Raw genomic sequence first — 17,389 nt, 5'->3', positions numbered from 1 at the left:
GAAGCAGGGAACTGGCTAAGGCAGCTGCACCCTGATCTAATCATCACAAAGCAAGAGACCCGAGAACTAGAAAGGCAAGGCTCACTGAGCCATTTCTCTCTCCATCCTTCAATTAACCCCACATGTGTTTATCAGCCAGGTTGGCACAATAAACTAACTACCTCACAGGCTCAGAGCTAGTGAAGCTGTCAGCAGAGTCAGGGCAACCAGGAGGGGCACAGCGTTTGGCTGGGCTAAAAGGCTCCAGGTCCACATGAGGATTTTGATGCCTCTATGGCAGCCAGTGGTCACAGAAACAACCTCGGGGGCACTGCTATACCACCAGGTGCTCTCCCACACCCACCAGTATGGTCTGCCCAGTCCTTTCCCCCATCCGCCAGACCCCCTGTCCAGTTTCTGACCCAGGAGAAAGCTACTTGGAGCAGCTTCCCCCACCATCTCTATTCATTCTGAATCACAGAAAACAGTACCTTTCAGCATCACTCTAGGCAGGGAGATGTGCCAAGCCCCACAGATCCATGCTCTCATTGATCCCCACAACAAACCTGCAGGGTAGCACTCATTGTCCCCAGGTCACAGATGGCATAGCAGAGGTTAAACTAGCTTAAGTGGCCAATTGAAGGTTACAGAGCGAGGAGACCCAGGAAAGAAGCCCAGGTCAGAAGTGATCTCAGAGGTCCTATATCACCGGATGACAGCAACTCCCTGTAGGCAAAGTCTCCTGCCCAGGCCCTGCACGTGGGGTTGGGGCTCATAAGGGCCCTGGGGATTGTGTGAGAGTTATGTTCATCACGCTTTTTGTCTGGCTTGGCTGAGGCCACTGACCTAGTCCTGGAGGAGAAAGACAAGGAGGAGGCCGTGAGAGTGCAGAAAGGCTACATCAGGGATCTCTGACCAGAAAAGGCTGGGGAAAAGATCACATATTCAGGACAGTGATTCTTATGTCTGGAATAGAGGAAGATCTTATGGATCTGGCCACAGAACTTATCTCTGGGAATGTGTTGCCATCTCTGGATTAGCATGTGTTTATGTTTGTATGTGTATATGTATGTGTGTGCATATGTATATATAAATCATGCAGCTGCATGCATTTCACTTTTTTTGCAAACAGAATAACCCTTTTAGGCGTGAGTCTCCCCTTCATGCTGTCCACATTATATTTAAAAGGTATGTCTTATGGTGCTGGTGAAGAACATTGAAAGTACCAAGGTCTGCCAAAAAGAGCAAATGAAACTGGCTTCGAAGAGGTACAGCCAGAATGCTCCTTAAAAGTGAAGAGGGTAATAAGACTTGGGCTCACATGCTTTGGACATGTGGTCAGGAGGGACCAGTCCCTGTGGAGTAGGACAGCATGCTCAGTCAAGTAGAAGGCCAATGAGACAGAGGCAGCCTCAAAGAAACCCATGGTTTGACGCCATGGCTGCAGCAGTGGGCTCACACGCGGCAAGGATGATGGGAATGGCTGAGGACCTGGCAGGGTCTCCCTCTGTTCTACATAGTAGGGTCACCAAGAATCGGAGCCAATGACAGCTCACATCTGTCTACCTCATCCTACAGCTGTCTACGTATACACACAAATACATAGGCATTCCTCAGTTGTCCAACTCAATTCATTCCTGAGTCATGTTCAAAAGCCCCAAATTTTGAAAACTGAACATATTTTCCCACAAGAAATCATGGAAAACCAAATAATTCGTTCTGAGGCCTAAAAATTACACTTATCAATTCATTTTTCCAGGACTTTAACACAAAGCTAACAGTCCTAGGTTGTGGAACTATATGTTGAAACAATAAATACAGTACATTAAATATCAAAGCACACTCCATTAAATAAAACATACTATTTTGTGCAAATAAAGTGCAAAAAATAGAGTACAATGATGAATGCTTTAACACAGAGCACTGTATGCTGTGTGTTATGAATGAAGCATCACCCCTTTGTGTTCACGGTGAGACTCAACTCGTCATCACTCACTCTTGTTTTCTTTCAAGTCAGATTAGCAAGGTTATGAACACTGCGAAGATTTTTTTTAACTTCCCTGTTCAAGCAGGGAAAGTTCGAGGTTGGAGCCGTGGGGCCATTCAACAATCAAAGTCTCACTGTCCTTACATCCTGAGGGGTTGCAGTCTGTTAGTGGGGGCTCGCTCATCTGGTGTAATAATGCGGAACAGCTTTCAGTACGGCTTCCACACTAAGATGCACTAGGAAGGCCTGAAGATCTTCTGGAAATCAACGAGTGGAAGCCCCCGGTTCAATACACAGCCAGTCACAAGGAGGGTGCTTCGTTCCAAAGCACAGGGCGGCACATTCATTATGGGCCAACTCGATCGCACCTAAAAGCAACAGCCATCAACATCAATACTGTGAGTTGCCACTTACCATGCCTTAGGTATTGTTTTAAATCCCAGAGACACAGTGTGGGGTGAATCAAAATCCCTACCCTTCATGGAGTTTATGTTCTGGCAGAAGAGATAAGACTTGGGATAAAAGTGCAATACAATGTCAGCTGCTCATGAGGAACCAGAGGAGGGGATCAAGAGTGTTGGGAGGTGCGTTCCATTTAATTTGCATGGTCAGGAAGCCTAAGTGCAAAGGTGACCTTTGAGAAAAGGCTTGAAGAAAGGTGAGGGAGCTGCTGCCACTTGGACCTCTGGGAGGAAGCGTCCCAGACAGAGGGAGCAGCCAGCACGAGGGCCCTGCAGCACAGCAGTGAGGCTGGGTCACTGTGGCTAGGGGGAATGGAGAAGGCGGGCAGGATGGGGAAGGAAGCCGGAGGCTGATCCCGTCGGCCCTTGCCAGCCTTTGCAGGCCCTTGGGTTTGTCCTGAGACAGAGATGGCAAACCACTGAAGGGATTAATCACTCTTTCTCTTACTACTTCCCTGTTCTAAGTGCTTCTCAATTAGAGAACCATCTCCCATGTCATAGCTAAAGAACAGGGTGGCGTCTGACACATCTCTGTAGTCTCTGGACACAGCACAGCACTTCATTAATGTTGGTTGAATGGAACTTGAACCAAATGCAGGGAGTGGAGGACAGGTGCCTGGAAACCCTGAGCCAGACAGTTCATTAGTTGGTATCTATGCTGTGAGTTCCAAGGATGCTTTTGGCTACTGCACCAGCAGGTAGAGGTACTGAAATCTTTTAGCGTCAAGTAATCTCAAGGAACCAATGGGGAGCTGTTAAGGGTGCAAGGGGGTGTCTGCTGCTCCCTTGACGTCAGGTGTTTTTGCTGCTGGGACTGCTTGCTGGCTCCCCACACTGCACCTGGCCCTGCTCACTAACTGAGGTGTGGCTTTGTCTTGCACAGGCATGCCCGTGGTCCTGTCACAAGAGGTGGAGTCTGTTCTTGTGGGTGCTGCTATTCTGGGTGCCTGTGCCTCCGGGGATTTCGCTTCTGTACAGGTATGTGAGGACTCGGGCAGGCGGCGCCCCTCCCCTGTCTGAGGTTGTCCTTTCTCTTGACAGCAGCTTACATCTTGCAAAACACACACAGGATATAATTAAGAAATGATAGGTTCCAGCCAGGGAAAGCACAGACGCTTCTAGTCCCAGAAATATGTATTGCCTTTTTCATCTCGCTCGGCTGCTGTTGGTCTTGGTGGTTCTGTTTTTCTGCTCCCTCTTTCTGTCCCAGTTGAAAATATCTGGTGAATTATTTCTTTTCCATTTCCCCATTGACCTTTTGTGTTTTGTTTCTTTCAGCAAAGTAAAGCAGGTAAGGCCCGCAACAAAAGGTTTTCACCTCGCTATCACATTTCTATTTGCTTCTGTTGCCCCCCACCACCATCATTTTGCAAAATGAGGTCTCTTATCAGCAAGTGGCACACATGAAAATGTTCGTTTTTGAGTTTGCTTTCTTTTGAAGAGGAATTAAAAGAGAAAATAAGGAACAGAGATATAGGAAGAAGGAAATAATTTGGTGGCTGTGATTGAGCATATAATCTGGCTCTGAACTTCCTGGCAGCCAAGACAAAAAGGAACACTGGATAAATTGCGTAATTCTTATTTTCAGAAAGAGGAAGCATACCGGTGCTTTTTTTTTCGGTTTGGTTTTTGTGAGAAGTAAACTTTTCCGATCCTCAGATTGCAAGCCAGTTCATACATGGGCTTTGGAGGGAGGCTTTGAGGAGTAAGATAGCTGTATTCACAGGTTGGCAGAAAAGCAGGCAGGCAGCATAGTGGGCAGGTTCTGGATTCAGATAGCCCTGGGTTCAATTGCTCATTCATAAATGAGCGTGAGGTCCAAAGAAATGAACGCCTTTGTCTAAGTTGCGGCAGCTAACAAATGCCTAACCAAAGCCAATGCCTTCTAGTTGCTTTTGACTCAGGGCGAGCCTATGGGGGTTCCTAGGGGGTATGACTGTTCCATAGGGTTTCTGAGATTTCAAATCTTTACAGAAGCAGATTGCCTCCTTTTCCTCCCTCGACGCAGCTGGCAGATTCAAACTACTGACCTTTCAGTTAGCAAGCCATGTTTAACCTGTGCCATCAGATGGAAAACCTGGCCCCTAAGTTTGGGATGAGACCTTAAAAGCTGTTCTTTTAGCTGAGGTTCAAAGGCTACATGACTAGGTGAGACTTAGAAACCAGGTTTTCCACCGCTGGCCCTGGGTTTAGAGTTGTATGTACTATGACCCTTTGTTATGTACCAGAAAGGATCTCTGGGTGATGTGTATGATTTGCATTCAACTATAGACCTAAAGCTGGGCAGTTTGAAGCCACCCAGCTGTCGTGATGACAGCCAGGCACACCCAGTGGCACAGTTCGGCTCTGTAGCACCTGAGTCAGAGTCCATTAGATGCCATCCCAAGGGTTGAGTTTTGTACGAGCCAGGCACTGTTCCAGGTGCTTTCCATGTACTCTCCCGGCCACCTGGCATAACCTTGAGTGGGCAGCCGACATTGGGCAACAGAGATTCAGCAAGATTAAAGGGTACTCTGTTAGAAATGGACAGAAGGAAAAACCTGATTTCAAAATCTTCGCGTCGCTTAGGTCACTGCATGACCTAAGCTCTGGAGTTGATGCCGGTGAACGATCTCTTCTCAGGTATGAAACCCACTCGTGCATGATGATAGATTTTAGCCACCATTGGACACAGAGGTGGTGGAGATGAAGTCTCTATGGTTCCTGGCTACTCTGGTATTGTCTAAGAAACATCACGTGGAGATGCTTATTTATTGTTGAGAAGTTAATGACCTCTCCGTTATTCTTTTAATGCCTCAGCTTGTCATGTGTTCTCACTAGATGCCTGGCCCTTTCTGGGATAAATTAGAATAGCTACAGGAAAACAGCAGGGATGCTGACCTAGACCCTGTGTGTGTCACCTCCTGTGATCTTGACAATCTCCCTGTGGAACAGATATTTTTATCTTCATATTATATACGAGAAAACCACGGTTCTGAGAGGTTGTAAGTAATTCACCCCTGGCGACACAGTAAGGGGAGAACCAGAATGAAAAGAAATGCTCTCTGGGGCCGAGTCTCATTAGTTTTTAAATGTTTGAGTTTTCATTTTCCTCCCTAAAAATATTTTTTTGACTGCCGACGTGTCCAAAGGTGTCTTTTCTGTAAGGAAATTCCATCTGTCACCAACCAGGAGCCGGCCTGCAGATGAGTGAGACATAGTAGTAGGACAATCATACTGGGAGGTCTGGCACTTCACCGAGAGCTTACAGAATCGAGTTGCTACCTCCAAGGGGATTCCACTCAGCCAGTCTGCTACATGGAACTGGGGCTTAACTCCATACTGACATCATTGCTACATGAGATTGATTCCATTCCAGAGGATTCATTGGCAAAGATTTGATTGATCAGCTATTGGAATTAGTGACTTGAGCAGTATCGGGGCTCAGAGCACTTTAAAATACAAGCCCTCGCCTCCTATTGAGTCCAAGGAAGTGAGTGCCTCTTCTGGTTGTTTTCAGGAGACAGTGCAAATCCTTGTGCAGCACCTAGGGGCCCCTCAGAAGACAGCCCCATGAGTGGCTTCCAAAGATCACAGCCTCGCAAACCCCACTCACAGTTCTACCCAGCATAAACAGGGTGCCATTAGTTGGAAGTAGTTCCACTGATGGAAGGGAATCCCTCCAGCTGAGAGGCCTGGGAGCAGGTCTATTATCTCTGTGCCTCCGGGAATTCAGACTCAGCGCCAACTTCTATTGCTTGTTTTAGTTTGTTTTGTTGCTTTTAAAAGAAAGTTAGAATTAGAATAATAGTCACTCATGGGAGAATGTTGAAAAGAGGAGTCTTTGAAAAACTCCATTGACCTTCTTAACCCTCTTTAACTGGTATGTCAAGAACGTTTCCATGATTATGTTTGGAAATACATTGCAAATCCAATTGTGTGTAGGCTTGACTCCATAAGCCCCTCGCTGAAGAAGAATCCCCCTGGTCTGAGGACCAACTCTTCTGGTGGGTTGAGATGAAGCAGAATTGTATTTTATATATTTCAACCTGAGCTTCAACACACAGTCTTTCCACTGACCTTGAAAGATCCTAGGCTGGTCTGTAGGGTGCCTGCCACTCCTTTCTTTCAGAAAGCTGAGCACTCCCTGCTAGTATCTCCATGATTTCAATAGACCAGAAGTTTTCTCTTTCACAGACCAACATGGGGGGTGGGGTGGGGGGTGGGGTGGAAGATTTCACTTCTTACTCAGAAGGGCATGCTTCAGTAGACTTGGCTAGAACCATCTCTTCAGATGAAGGAGAGGCTGGGAGAATCCAAAGGTTGCATGGTCACCAGGGACTGTGCTACTGACAGCAAAGAGATTTTCAGGCCTGGGAAGACAAACCTTACCAATTTCCTAGACTCAAGAGTAGTCTTGAGTCTCCTTTGGTGACACAAATGAATCAGAAGTACTCACAGCTGCGACTGCATTTACAAATTTCTAAGTGGAGGGGAAGTACAGTTGATAGAATTTTTTTTTGATGGGATGCTAATGACCTGGGATTGGATCGGCACATGGGATGGACAAGAATTGGGGGCTGACTCTACACTAGTTAAGAATAGCAACAATTAATGAGAGAGGTCAGTTGAGTATCAGGGCCAATTCTATGCCAAAATTTGAAACATGCTGGCAACCTCTAGCTTCCACTGCCTCTTTTATCCATTTATATTCTCATTTTCATACTCCCTCTCCCTCTCTAGCCTCCTGCCTGCTTTTCCTTTAGACATCTAAAGCCTTCTTACTCTTCTTTCCAAATTAGGATGGTCTCACCAATGGTACTGATACAGCTATCCACACTAAGGGATATCATGGCTGATAAGAGCTTAAAGAAATGTCTCACTCCTTTTTGTCATTTGGAAAATTGTCCCCAGTAGTGTTTGACCTCCTTGAGGACAATTACCTTGTCATAATCATCTTCACATCTATCAAATACTGTAGGGCCCAAACAATGTTTCATGAATAAAATGGAATCAGACTACAGAGATGCTTCTCTCATGGAAGAAATGTACCTGTAGATTAGATGCGAAAGCATGCATTGGGGGATGGAAAGTTGTCTTTCTACTGATCATTTATCTGTGTGTTTGTGGAATCGTTATAATCTTCTCCTCAGTGGCCTTTCTACTGACCACTCCCCGATTCAGAGACCTCCCATCATCCCCTCTGTCGTCAGTACATTGAATATCTCGGGGGGAAAAAATCATTATAAGTAGCTGTTGAGGATGTCTTATAACATATCCATAGACTTCTAGACCTGGCAAAGTTAACAAACAAGGGGAAAAGATGAAATACCAATATGTTTATGTTTGATAAGGAGCCCGGGGTAGTGAAAATGGTTAATGTGCTCAACTGCTGAGGCTGGAGGTTTGAGTTCACCCAGAGGAGCCTCAGAAGAGAAGCTGCCAACACACACACACACACACACACACACACACACACACACACACACGCACACACAGACTCACCTTGGACATCCCTTTGGAGCAGTTCTCTGTGACCCGCGTGAGGTCACCATGAGTTGGATTGGACTGCCCAACCATTGGTTTTTACTGATGTGTTTTCCAAGCACAGGAGTAGGAGCTCTGTAATGTTTTAAGAAATGTAAAGTGGAGCTAACACCAATAACCAGCCGCAAAACATTAGAGGAGCAAACCACGCAACGGAGATGTCAAAAAAGCTTTCCATCCTCTGCTTCCGCGGACCCCACCCAGGTGTCATTAGCTTTGTTAAGAGGTAGTTGTTTTTGTTGTAACTACACTACTTATATGAAAAAAAGTTCATTCTAACACTGCTATTAATCTTAACCTTCTCCCACAAAAAAAAAAAAGGGAGAGAAAACAGAAGCAAAAAACATCAAAAGGGGATATAGATCAAAATGAATCCAGTAATCATTTTAAGCTGAGTGCCAATGTAAAGAAAATAAGCCCTTGAAATCAACCAATTCATTAAAAACCTTCCTTCCTCCCATGGGGAGTGCTGCTGCCCCTCTTAGCCCCTCTCTCTGTTGACTCCCACCATCCACTCTCCCTGTCAAGTTCCAGAGAGACACCTGTGTCTTTCACAGCAGGAACACATAGTGGGCCAGTTGAAAGCCATGATCACTCACGCCTTCGGTAATGTGTGCCCACAAGATAAACTATCCATGCTGACCAATGTAGGCTCCCCTTGAGACCACTCCTTGCAAACATCCCCATGCTTAGCCCAAGCACCTCCTCCTCCTCCTTCTCTTCTTCAACAAAGTATGCTTTATTTAGAATCCGTGATATTCTTCATTTAGAACCAGTTGCCCATTCTATGCTTCCAAGCCTGTGATTTTGTATACGATAAAGTATGTTTCCCATTCTGTTTTATTTTGGTAACGAACCAACATCCTATGATCTTTGGTTCTGTTTTGTGTTCTATCGCCATTGATCGTCGTTTTACCATTTTCAAAGGATAGCTGGTTATTGTGACTTCCCTTTTTGATGGTTTGGAAAGACTGAAACGCTCATGCAGTGAATGTGCAGAAATAGGAAACCATTCTATTTCTCAGTGTATTCAATCTTGATTTTCTTTTTCTTTTCATCTATTTCTGGAATACAACGAATAATTCATGGTCATTGTGAAAACATAAGAAAATGCAGTTAAGCTAAAAGAAGAATTTGCAAATGCTGATCTTGACTACCCTAAAATAATAACGTGTTTGTAGTCTAGTTTCTCTATTTTTGATCTTTTTGTATGCCATTTAAAATATTTTATACTTTTATAAATTAAAAATAAATGTGTACAATGCTACTATTTTGTAACCTTTGTCACTCACTCTAAGATATGTAGTGGATCTCTTTACTTACCATTTTTGCATAATACATAATTTTTTAGGAGTACAAATGTTAAAGCAATCCACTACTAGCCCAAAGGTTAGTGGTTTGAAACCACCCAGCAGTGCTCAGAAGACAGGCCTGACAATCTGCTTCTGAAAGAATGTAGCCTTGAAAACCCCATGGAGCCATTCTACTCCCCACACAGGGCTGAGAATCAACTCCACAGCAAACTATCCATAGCAGAGCACGACATGACTTATTTCTGTGGTCCCTTAGTGTGGAATACTTTAGAATATCCATTGTGTTTCCAATTCTGCAGTTAGCATTTCTATACCTAGTTTTGTGCACACTACATAAATTATTTCCATAAAGTTAATTATAGAGGTTTAATGGTTGGGTCAAAAGGTTCATTCAACTTTTAAAGTTTTGATACATATGAACTAATTTATACACCCACCAATAGTGTATAAAGATTCAGGGTCAGATTTCTGATGTACAAGGAATCTTCTTAAAAATCCCTCTTGCTGTGATTTTTAGTTCTATTTATCTTTCATCCCCAGGCATCTTATAATACTATGCATTTCACATATGGTCCTCATATTATCAGTTTTTTTCAGGTAGCCTCTTGCCCTTTTTTGCTCAAGCATGTGTTTCTGGAGATATGAGATTCTGGTTTCTAATTAAATAGATTTGGATTTTTGATTGAATTTTCTGAGTATCCTGTCCCATATGTCAATGCCTCACAGAAAGTCAACAGAAAACCTTGGGAAGGTAATTAATAGTTTAAAGAAGGATTAAATTAAGAATGTGGTGTTGGCTCTAACATTCATTAAACTTACTGCCATGCCTGGTTAACAATCTATTCTTATTTTTTTAAGAACTGCCCCCACTCAAAAAAAAAAACCTCCCAAATTCCTGTTCTTACTCGTTGCAAGTCGCATTCCCATTCAGTCTGCAGAATGGCACAGTAAAGGTATGATTCAGAAACTTAGTTCAACACTAGACGTAGATTTTCAATAAACTGTTTCAATATAATGTATCTAACATTATCTGGGAACAGGCCTGCCATTTGCCATCCCGTCATTCATAAAATCTGCATCACAACACAGGAGGTGTTCATTTCATTTGCATAAATAAAGACTTGGAAGCACAAAAATGTTGCATAACCTTACATGGTACAAACCCCATGCTCTTTTTATTCCATCAAACTTATCTTACTGTTTGTTTTGTCAGCGAGCCAGGTTCCCATTCGATGGTGACCTTATGTATATGGGAATCGAATACCACCAATCACGTGCCATCTTCATGATCTCCGGTGTATTTGAGTCCTTTGCTGTGGCTATTATGTCAGACCATTGAGAGTTTCCCTTATTTTGCGAGCCTCCTTTACCACACATGAGTCTCTCTCTAACATGCTCTTTCCTGGTGATGTGTCCCAAACACGCAAACTGACATCTCCCCATCTTCATTTCTATGGAGCATTCTGGGGGCTACACCAGTTGATACACTAGTAAATAAATAGCGATTGCTTGAAAAAGGCCGTGCAGAACCTGCCTTTTCAAGGAGGACATCGGTGCCTAGAAAGTATCAGCATCACACATTTGACATCACTGGTTGGTTGAATGTCAGATAACCCACATCAAACCCACTGCCATCAAGTCAACTCCAATGCAGAGTAACCCTTCTACAGTTTCTGAGACTACAAATCTTCATAGAAGTTTATAGAGGCAGGCAGCCTCATCTTTCTCTCACAAAGGGGCTGGTGGGTTTGAACTATCAACCTTGTGGTTCGTAGCCCAATGCCCAACCCACAGCACATCCAAGCATTTTTCATGAATGTTAAATATATAAACACAGGTAAAAAAGGTAGCCTCTTTGGTTTGAAAATTATCTAAGTCCTTTGCCCAGGGAAGAGGTTCTAGCATCCTTATCAGTATTGTTTTGCTTCATTTTTTTTTTTTTTTTGCTTTGAATCATAATCTTCCCATTTACCTTTTATAGAGGACCCCCGTTGGCAGAACTTAAAGTCAGGGACAAGAAAGCGTGTTGATGTAGTCCATATAAGGCAGCCTTGCAAGTTCCAGAGAAGAGCGGGCAGCAGGTATTCAGGAGCAATCACAGAGTCTGTGCTCTCAGACTGGCGTGTGCACAGGCCCCCACTCTAAGTGGTCTGGTACAGGTCCTCAGTGAGAGATGGGACTTGCACTGGAGTGCCAGTCCGCTGTGCCAGTGGCGGGGCTCTTTATCAGTTGACGGTCTCTTCATAGCAAGATGCTCTCCATGAAGGTGTCAAGTGTGTTGGTTTGCATTCTGCTGCAAGCTCCTTATCTCACTGCAGATGAGTCTTCTGATCAAACTGAACTAGGCTCCCTATCTCTGCCGTTGACAATAGCATGCTGGACATTGCTTGGGAGGACTCCCTTATCCTTGCTTTCATACTTCCTCTAAAAAGAAGGAAATCATTTTCTGCACCTACTCAGAGATGGGCACTGTGCCATTAATACTTGCAATCTAGGTTATAAGCCTCACCTTAACAGATAGGAAACTGAGCCTCTCAACATGTCCCTGATTTAACAGCTAGCACGTAGAAAAGACAGCCTCCAATTCAGATCTTTCTGTCTCCCCAAGTCCTGTTGTTCCTCTGTCTCTAGTCTGCCCCAGGACCCTGCCTAAAGTCATCTGACATTAACACCAGGAAAGGCAAGGGACACTGGGAGGAGGTGGCGGGTATGTATGTGCCTTATTTGGAGTCTCATGGCTATTGTCTTTGCGTAAAAGCCAAGTCAGGACTCCCATTAAGACATACCCTCAACTCCAAAAACTCTCAGGGCATCATTTATAGGCCATGTTACTCCACCTTGCAAGGCCTCGCCCAGCCCAGCCAGCCAGGGCAGAAGGGCCATCTTGTCTGCTTTCATCCCTTTTTAAACCTGGGAGGTCAGAAAGAAGAGGGGGAGAAAGAATTCGTGAGAAGGAAGCATTTTCTTCGAACATGATTAATTGGCCGGGCAAAACGAGAGAAGCAAATAAAATAGCTTCTCCTTACTGAGGAAAGGCATCTTCTTCCCCTATCTCATTAAAAATTAAAAGCCCTCTTGGTTTAAGTAGGGCAAATTAGTAATTAAGTGCTATATAATCAACTTGTGTAAACATAATATTGAAGGGGAGGCTAAATTAATCACTCCACTAGCTTGTTTTGCCCCCATTAACGTACCTTTTTATTCGACTCCTTCCTGTGATGCCAGGATGTATTTTCTGCTCCCCCCGCTGCTGGCGAGCCGTGGGCTGACGGATGGCAGGGGCTTAGGTCTGGGAAAGGTGCAGGCAATGAGGATCGTGGTTTCATTCATTCAACCAGGGCTCCTTACTGGGTGCCTACCATGTGCCGGGAACAGTCCTGGCTAGTGGCAGAGCAGAAAACATGAGAAACAGACTCAGTGCACAAGGATTTTGCAATCCGATGGGGTCCCAGAGACATAGAAAAACAGAAAATGGTCAGTAGTAGATTAATGGCCACGTAATGCATTATGAGGTGGGCTGCTAATGGTAAGGTCAGCAGTTCAAACCTACTGGCCACTCCAGGGGAAAATGATGAAGCTTTCTGGTCCCATAAAATAAAATAAATAATTAACTGCTCCTATGCATTTCTGTAATTGTAGAGCAATGACAATGCGTTTTGTTTTTGAAAAATGTAATGGCAAAGACCATCGGGTTTTACTACGGTTTGAAGCTTGGCTCTACCACTTAACCAGATAAGTGTCCTTGTTCAACTTACTTAGTTTCTGTGTGCCTCAGAGTCACCAGCCGTAAAAGATAGTAATAGTATTTCTATCATGGAGGTATCTCACCAACTCATGTTATGGAGAGTAAGCAAGATAGTATGCGTAAAACAAAATAGTGTTTCTTTATTGATTTTCTCTCTCTCTCTGATTTTGTTTTAAAATTACTGTACAATGGGTTAACTCATGTTATGGAGAGTAAGCATGACAGCATGCATAAAGCAAAATGGTGTTTCTGTATTGGCTTGTCTCTCAGCGGTTGTGTTCTACAATTACTGTATAGTGGGTAAAAGGAGCACTGAAGAAGGAGTGCCTTCCATTCCTTTGAAGGTTGGGGATTCTTCAGAGGAAGTCATGTAACATGGGCCTTGGAGCATTGGCTCTGGTTGAAAATGGGACTCAGGAGGTCTGTGTGACTCCAGGCCTATGCTCCTAACCTTGTTGGCAGAGAACGTTTCCTAAGATCAGAGAAAGGGACTTGTACCCCAAACCTGCACACAGCTCTCCTGATTCCAGCCCGTCAGCATCAATACTGTGATAGCTGCTGGAGCATCCATTAGGCGGTGGTATGGTGACTGCCTGCCAAGTGTGTGAGGCATGGAGGAGGGGGTTAGTGGTCTTCCTTGGGCGCAGGGGCAGGAAGAATTATATATGGCAAGCGAGGAGGCTGTTTGCATACAGAAAGTACTTCTTGCTACACCTTGATGCCTTCTCCTGGCCTTAAACGAACCTGGGCAAGTTCCTTAATTCTTCTCCACCTCAGTTTACACATCAAAAGATAAGGTAAAAGCATACATCTAGATAAAAGCACACTTGTCACAACCCCTAGGACATGCTATTTATTTCATCTGGAAGGAGCTCTGGTGGTGGTGTGGGTTTTCAGTTGGGGCACTAAGCACAAGGTCTGCAATTCAAACTCATCATCTGCTCCACGGAGAAAGAGAAGCCTTTCTGGTCCCATAAAGCTTTACAGCCTTGGAAACCTGGTTTCGGGCAGCTATGAGTCAGAATCTGCTCAGTGGCAGTGGACTTGATTGAGTATTAACTTTGTCCTCAAAGCAACCGTAAGACTTAGGTGGTAACTCAGTTTCATTTTATAAAACAGTAAATTGAAGAACCTGAGACATTGGTAAGCTTGCCTAAGATTTCATGGATGGTTAAATGGAGGGATGGGGTTTTCAACTCAGGTAGTCTGGCTACAGTCATCTCCTTCCCCTCAGCCCAGGGCTTAGGAGGGCCCCTGGAGCTAGGTTTGCTTGTCACAGTCCAGAAATAGGGCAAAAGCCACTTGGTTCTATCCAGGTCCCCACTCACTGCTGACTAAGAAGTTCTTTCTCCTACTGAAGGGAGGGTAGGGTTGAGCCTAAGGCCTTGGTAAGCCTCTAACATCCAGACAGGTGGGGCAGGCCAGAGTGACTCACCGGGAAATACTAGCCCAGGGCAGCAGGGAAATGTAGCTGCTGATGCTGACTTGGCCCTTTTGCTTAGGGAACAAAACAATGCATTTGTTTATTACTCATTACTCCACTTCCATAAAGGATTTCTGAAAGCTTACTCTAAATCCCTAAGCTGGTTACAAAAATAAAGCTCACGTCGGAAAATGATGTGGAAAGAGAAGAATATACCAATCACTTAGACAAGGAGTCCTTAAACTCAAAGGCCCCCTAGTGCTTGATAGGCCATCTAAGAATGGGGATATAATAGAAAGACCAAGGTGAAGGGTGTGAGTCTATACTAGGTTGGAGACTATATATCTGCCTCAGGTCATTGAAATTCAGAGTTGCTGGGGGGCATGCTTTGTTGCTTCTGCTGCTGTTGTTTAAATCCCTGGATGGGCAAGTTTCTCACCCTGGATTGGTTAGGGGCATGCCAAACTGATGGTACAGTTTTGAACAATGGGTCTCTGGCCTACACTAAGGGAATGATTTTGACTAAGTTTGTAAGTAGCCAAGAAAAAACTGGGAAAAAGTCAAATTGTGTCCAGTCCTCCAGGAGATACCACATGGTTTCCTAAGTAGCAAACTCTTAAATGATCAGTCCTTGGAACACTAACCTAGAAATCCTTCGACAGAAGAAACAGAATGATGCTCATTCACCTTGTTGACAACCACCTTGAGCCTGGACACCGGGCTCAGCAGAGGCCAGGTGCTGGAGCCGGAGCTGGAGCCAGCTGCAGAACTGAGACTCCCCAGCTAGGTGGATGGAGAGCCTGCTCTTTGGCCTCTGCTTCCTGAATATTCCTTCTCTCACCCTGCTTTGCAAAGGAAGCTGTGTCATTGACCGGAGGAGCCAGAGGCCCTTGGTACTAAAGGTTTCTGAACCAGCCTGGCGTCGGGGGGAAGAGCTGAAATGAAGCACCCATCAACCGAGAAGGGCAGCAGCTGTGGTAGCATATCAGATATCAGTAAACAGCAAACCCACAGAGGCCACAAGTTGGCAGCATCCTCTGAGCAAAAGTCCTCTGCTGCCTTCAAGAGAGAACATCATGCACTTTCATAAACTGCATTAAGTGCTGTAAATCCACCCCCACCCCCCCCATCCCAGTTTGGACAATCTGCTCCCCTGTGAAATATTTTCACTTACAGATGGTATGCTATACTCTCTCTCTCTCACTCTCTCTCTCTCTCTCTCTCCCTCGCTCTTTTTCTATCTCTACGTTTTTTAAAAGCAAATTTAATGTTCACAGAGTGTTCTAGGCTTGCATCCTGAGAAATGAAGGTCTACAAAGTATCCTCCCAGTAATTATGAAGAGTTTCGTGTTCAGCTTATCTGGTACCCTTTGTTTTGCTATGAGAAATATGATTCCAATTATAACAAATAAACCTGTTAGTGGGATGTGACTAAGAGTAGACTCTGAGATCATGTAAATCTGGGCTTAAACTGAGTTCAAGTTCTATAACCAGGCAGTGGAACAGTTCCTTCACCTCTCCAGTCTGTTTATGGTGTCAAAAAAACCTATGAAGAGTGCCTACTTCATAAAAGTATTGTGAAGATTAAATGAGAATCTATTTATAAAGTAATTAGCATGTTACTGATATTAATAAGCTCTCAGTGAAAGATATGTAAACTGATAGCTATATTTATTATGATGATAACTGTCATCCATATTCCAGCACCTGTATCCCACTTAATCATACTACGGTGGTGCGTGTGTTGTTGGGATGCTGGAAGCTATGCCAGCATTATTTCAAATACCAGCACAGTTACCCAGGGTGCAGTTTTTATCAGGACGCCCAGATGAAGACAGACTGAGACAAAGGCCTGGTACTCTTCTTCAGAAACTAAGCCAATGAAAACTTTATGGAATACACAGAATCTAGTTCACTCTGGCGTTGGGAGATGAGCCACATAGGTGTGAAGACGCCCAGCAATGGCCACCACAGTGGCCTCCAGTGTGCCAACCACCACAGAGATGGTGCAGGACTAGGCAAGATTTCATGACTTTAGACATAAGGTAGTGTTTCCATGCATCAGAACAAACCTGAGAGCAACGAACAAGAATGACATCATTGTTACTGAAACTCAGTGCCATCCAGTCAAAGTCAGACTCCTAGTCACCCCTGCAGGACAAAGTACAAGTGACTAGGAGTGAAGTGTCCAAGATGGTAATTGCTATGAACTTGGACTGGCGTGCCTTCCTCCCCCGAGAAGCTGGTAGACTTGAATTGCTGACCCTACAGTTGGCAGTTGAGCACTTACCCGTGATGTCACTAGAGTTCATTATTGTTAACCAACAATAGCTTGCACAGTTTACTAGAGTTTATGTATATTATTGAAAGAAGGCTGGCTAGCCCCTTGCATGTTTTGTTCAGTCCTTCCTCTGCACTGCATTCCATTTCTAAGCTCCCTTGTAATTGGCTCGTGGGCAGGTTGGCCAACTTTAAAAGTTGAAAGAAAAGAGGTCAGGTCGTTTCCCCCTTTCTGGACAGCAACAGTGGTATGATTCCAGCTCCCAGCCTGTCTAGCAGTTCCAGCTCTGACCACTGAGTCCTTCTGGCTTTAGCCTGAGCCTGCATCACTGGCTCCTGGCTCTGGTCATACCGCTGCCTCCATTGTGTCCTGAGAAAGTGAGCCGCTTTCTGCTGCTGCTGCTCTCTGAGTCATCATCTGTTGGATGACACTTAGGGCACAGCCTCCTTTCTGATACCTATGTCAACCTATAGAGGAGCCCGGGTAGCTTAGTGGGCACACATTGGGCTATCACCTGCGAGGTCAGCAGTTTGAAATCACCAGCTGCTCCGAGGGAGAAAGATGAGACTTTCTCCACAAGGAGTTCCAGTCTCAGAAACAAATAGGAGCAATTCCTCTCTTTCGCATAGAGTCAGAATCAACTCAATGACAGTGAGAGGGAATGATGTCAACCT

At 44.6% G+C, this 17,389-nt stretch overlaps 1 protein-coding gene across 5 annotated transcripts in view; it reads left to right on the top strand.

Annotated features, from left to right (window-relative positions):
• The window catches only part of FGGY (FGGY carbohydrate kinase domain containing), a 564,284-nt gene that overhangs the window by 462,207 nt on the left and 84,688 nt on the right, over window positions 1–17,389 (top strand). For all 5 annotated transcript variants that reach the window (XM_045291915.1, XM_045291914.1, XM_045291916.1 and 2 more), the window contains one exon: window positions 3,311–3,405. In XM_045291915.1, the coding sequence (XP_045147850.1) occupies window positions 3,311–3,405 (95 nt within the window). The remainder of the gene's footprint in view (window positions 1–3,310; window positions 3,406–17,389) is intronic.

The sequence above is a fragment of the Echinops telfairi genome, unplaced genomic scaffold (genome assembly GCF_000313985.2).
Source record: "Echinops telfairi isolate 266 unplaced genomic scaffold, ASM31398v2 ScPeMD7_443;HRSCAF=831, whole genome shotgun sequence".
Lineage (NCBI taxonomy): Eukaryota > Metazoa > Chordata > Mammalia > Afrosoricida > Tenrecidae > Echinops > Echinops telfairi.
The sequence above is the reverse complement of the archived record's forward strand: the minus strand, read 5'-3'. Positions and strand labels throughout refer to the sequence as shown.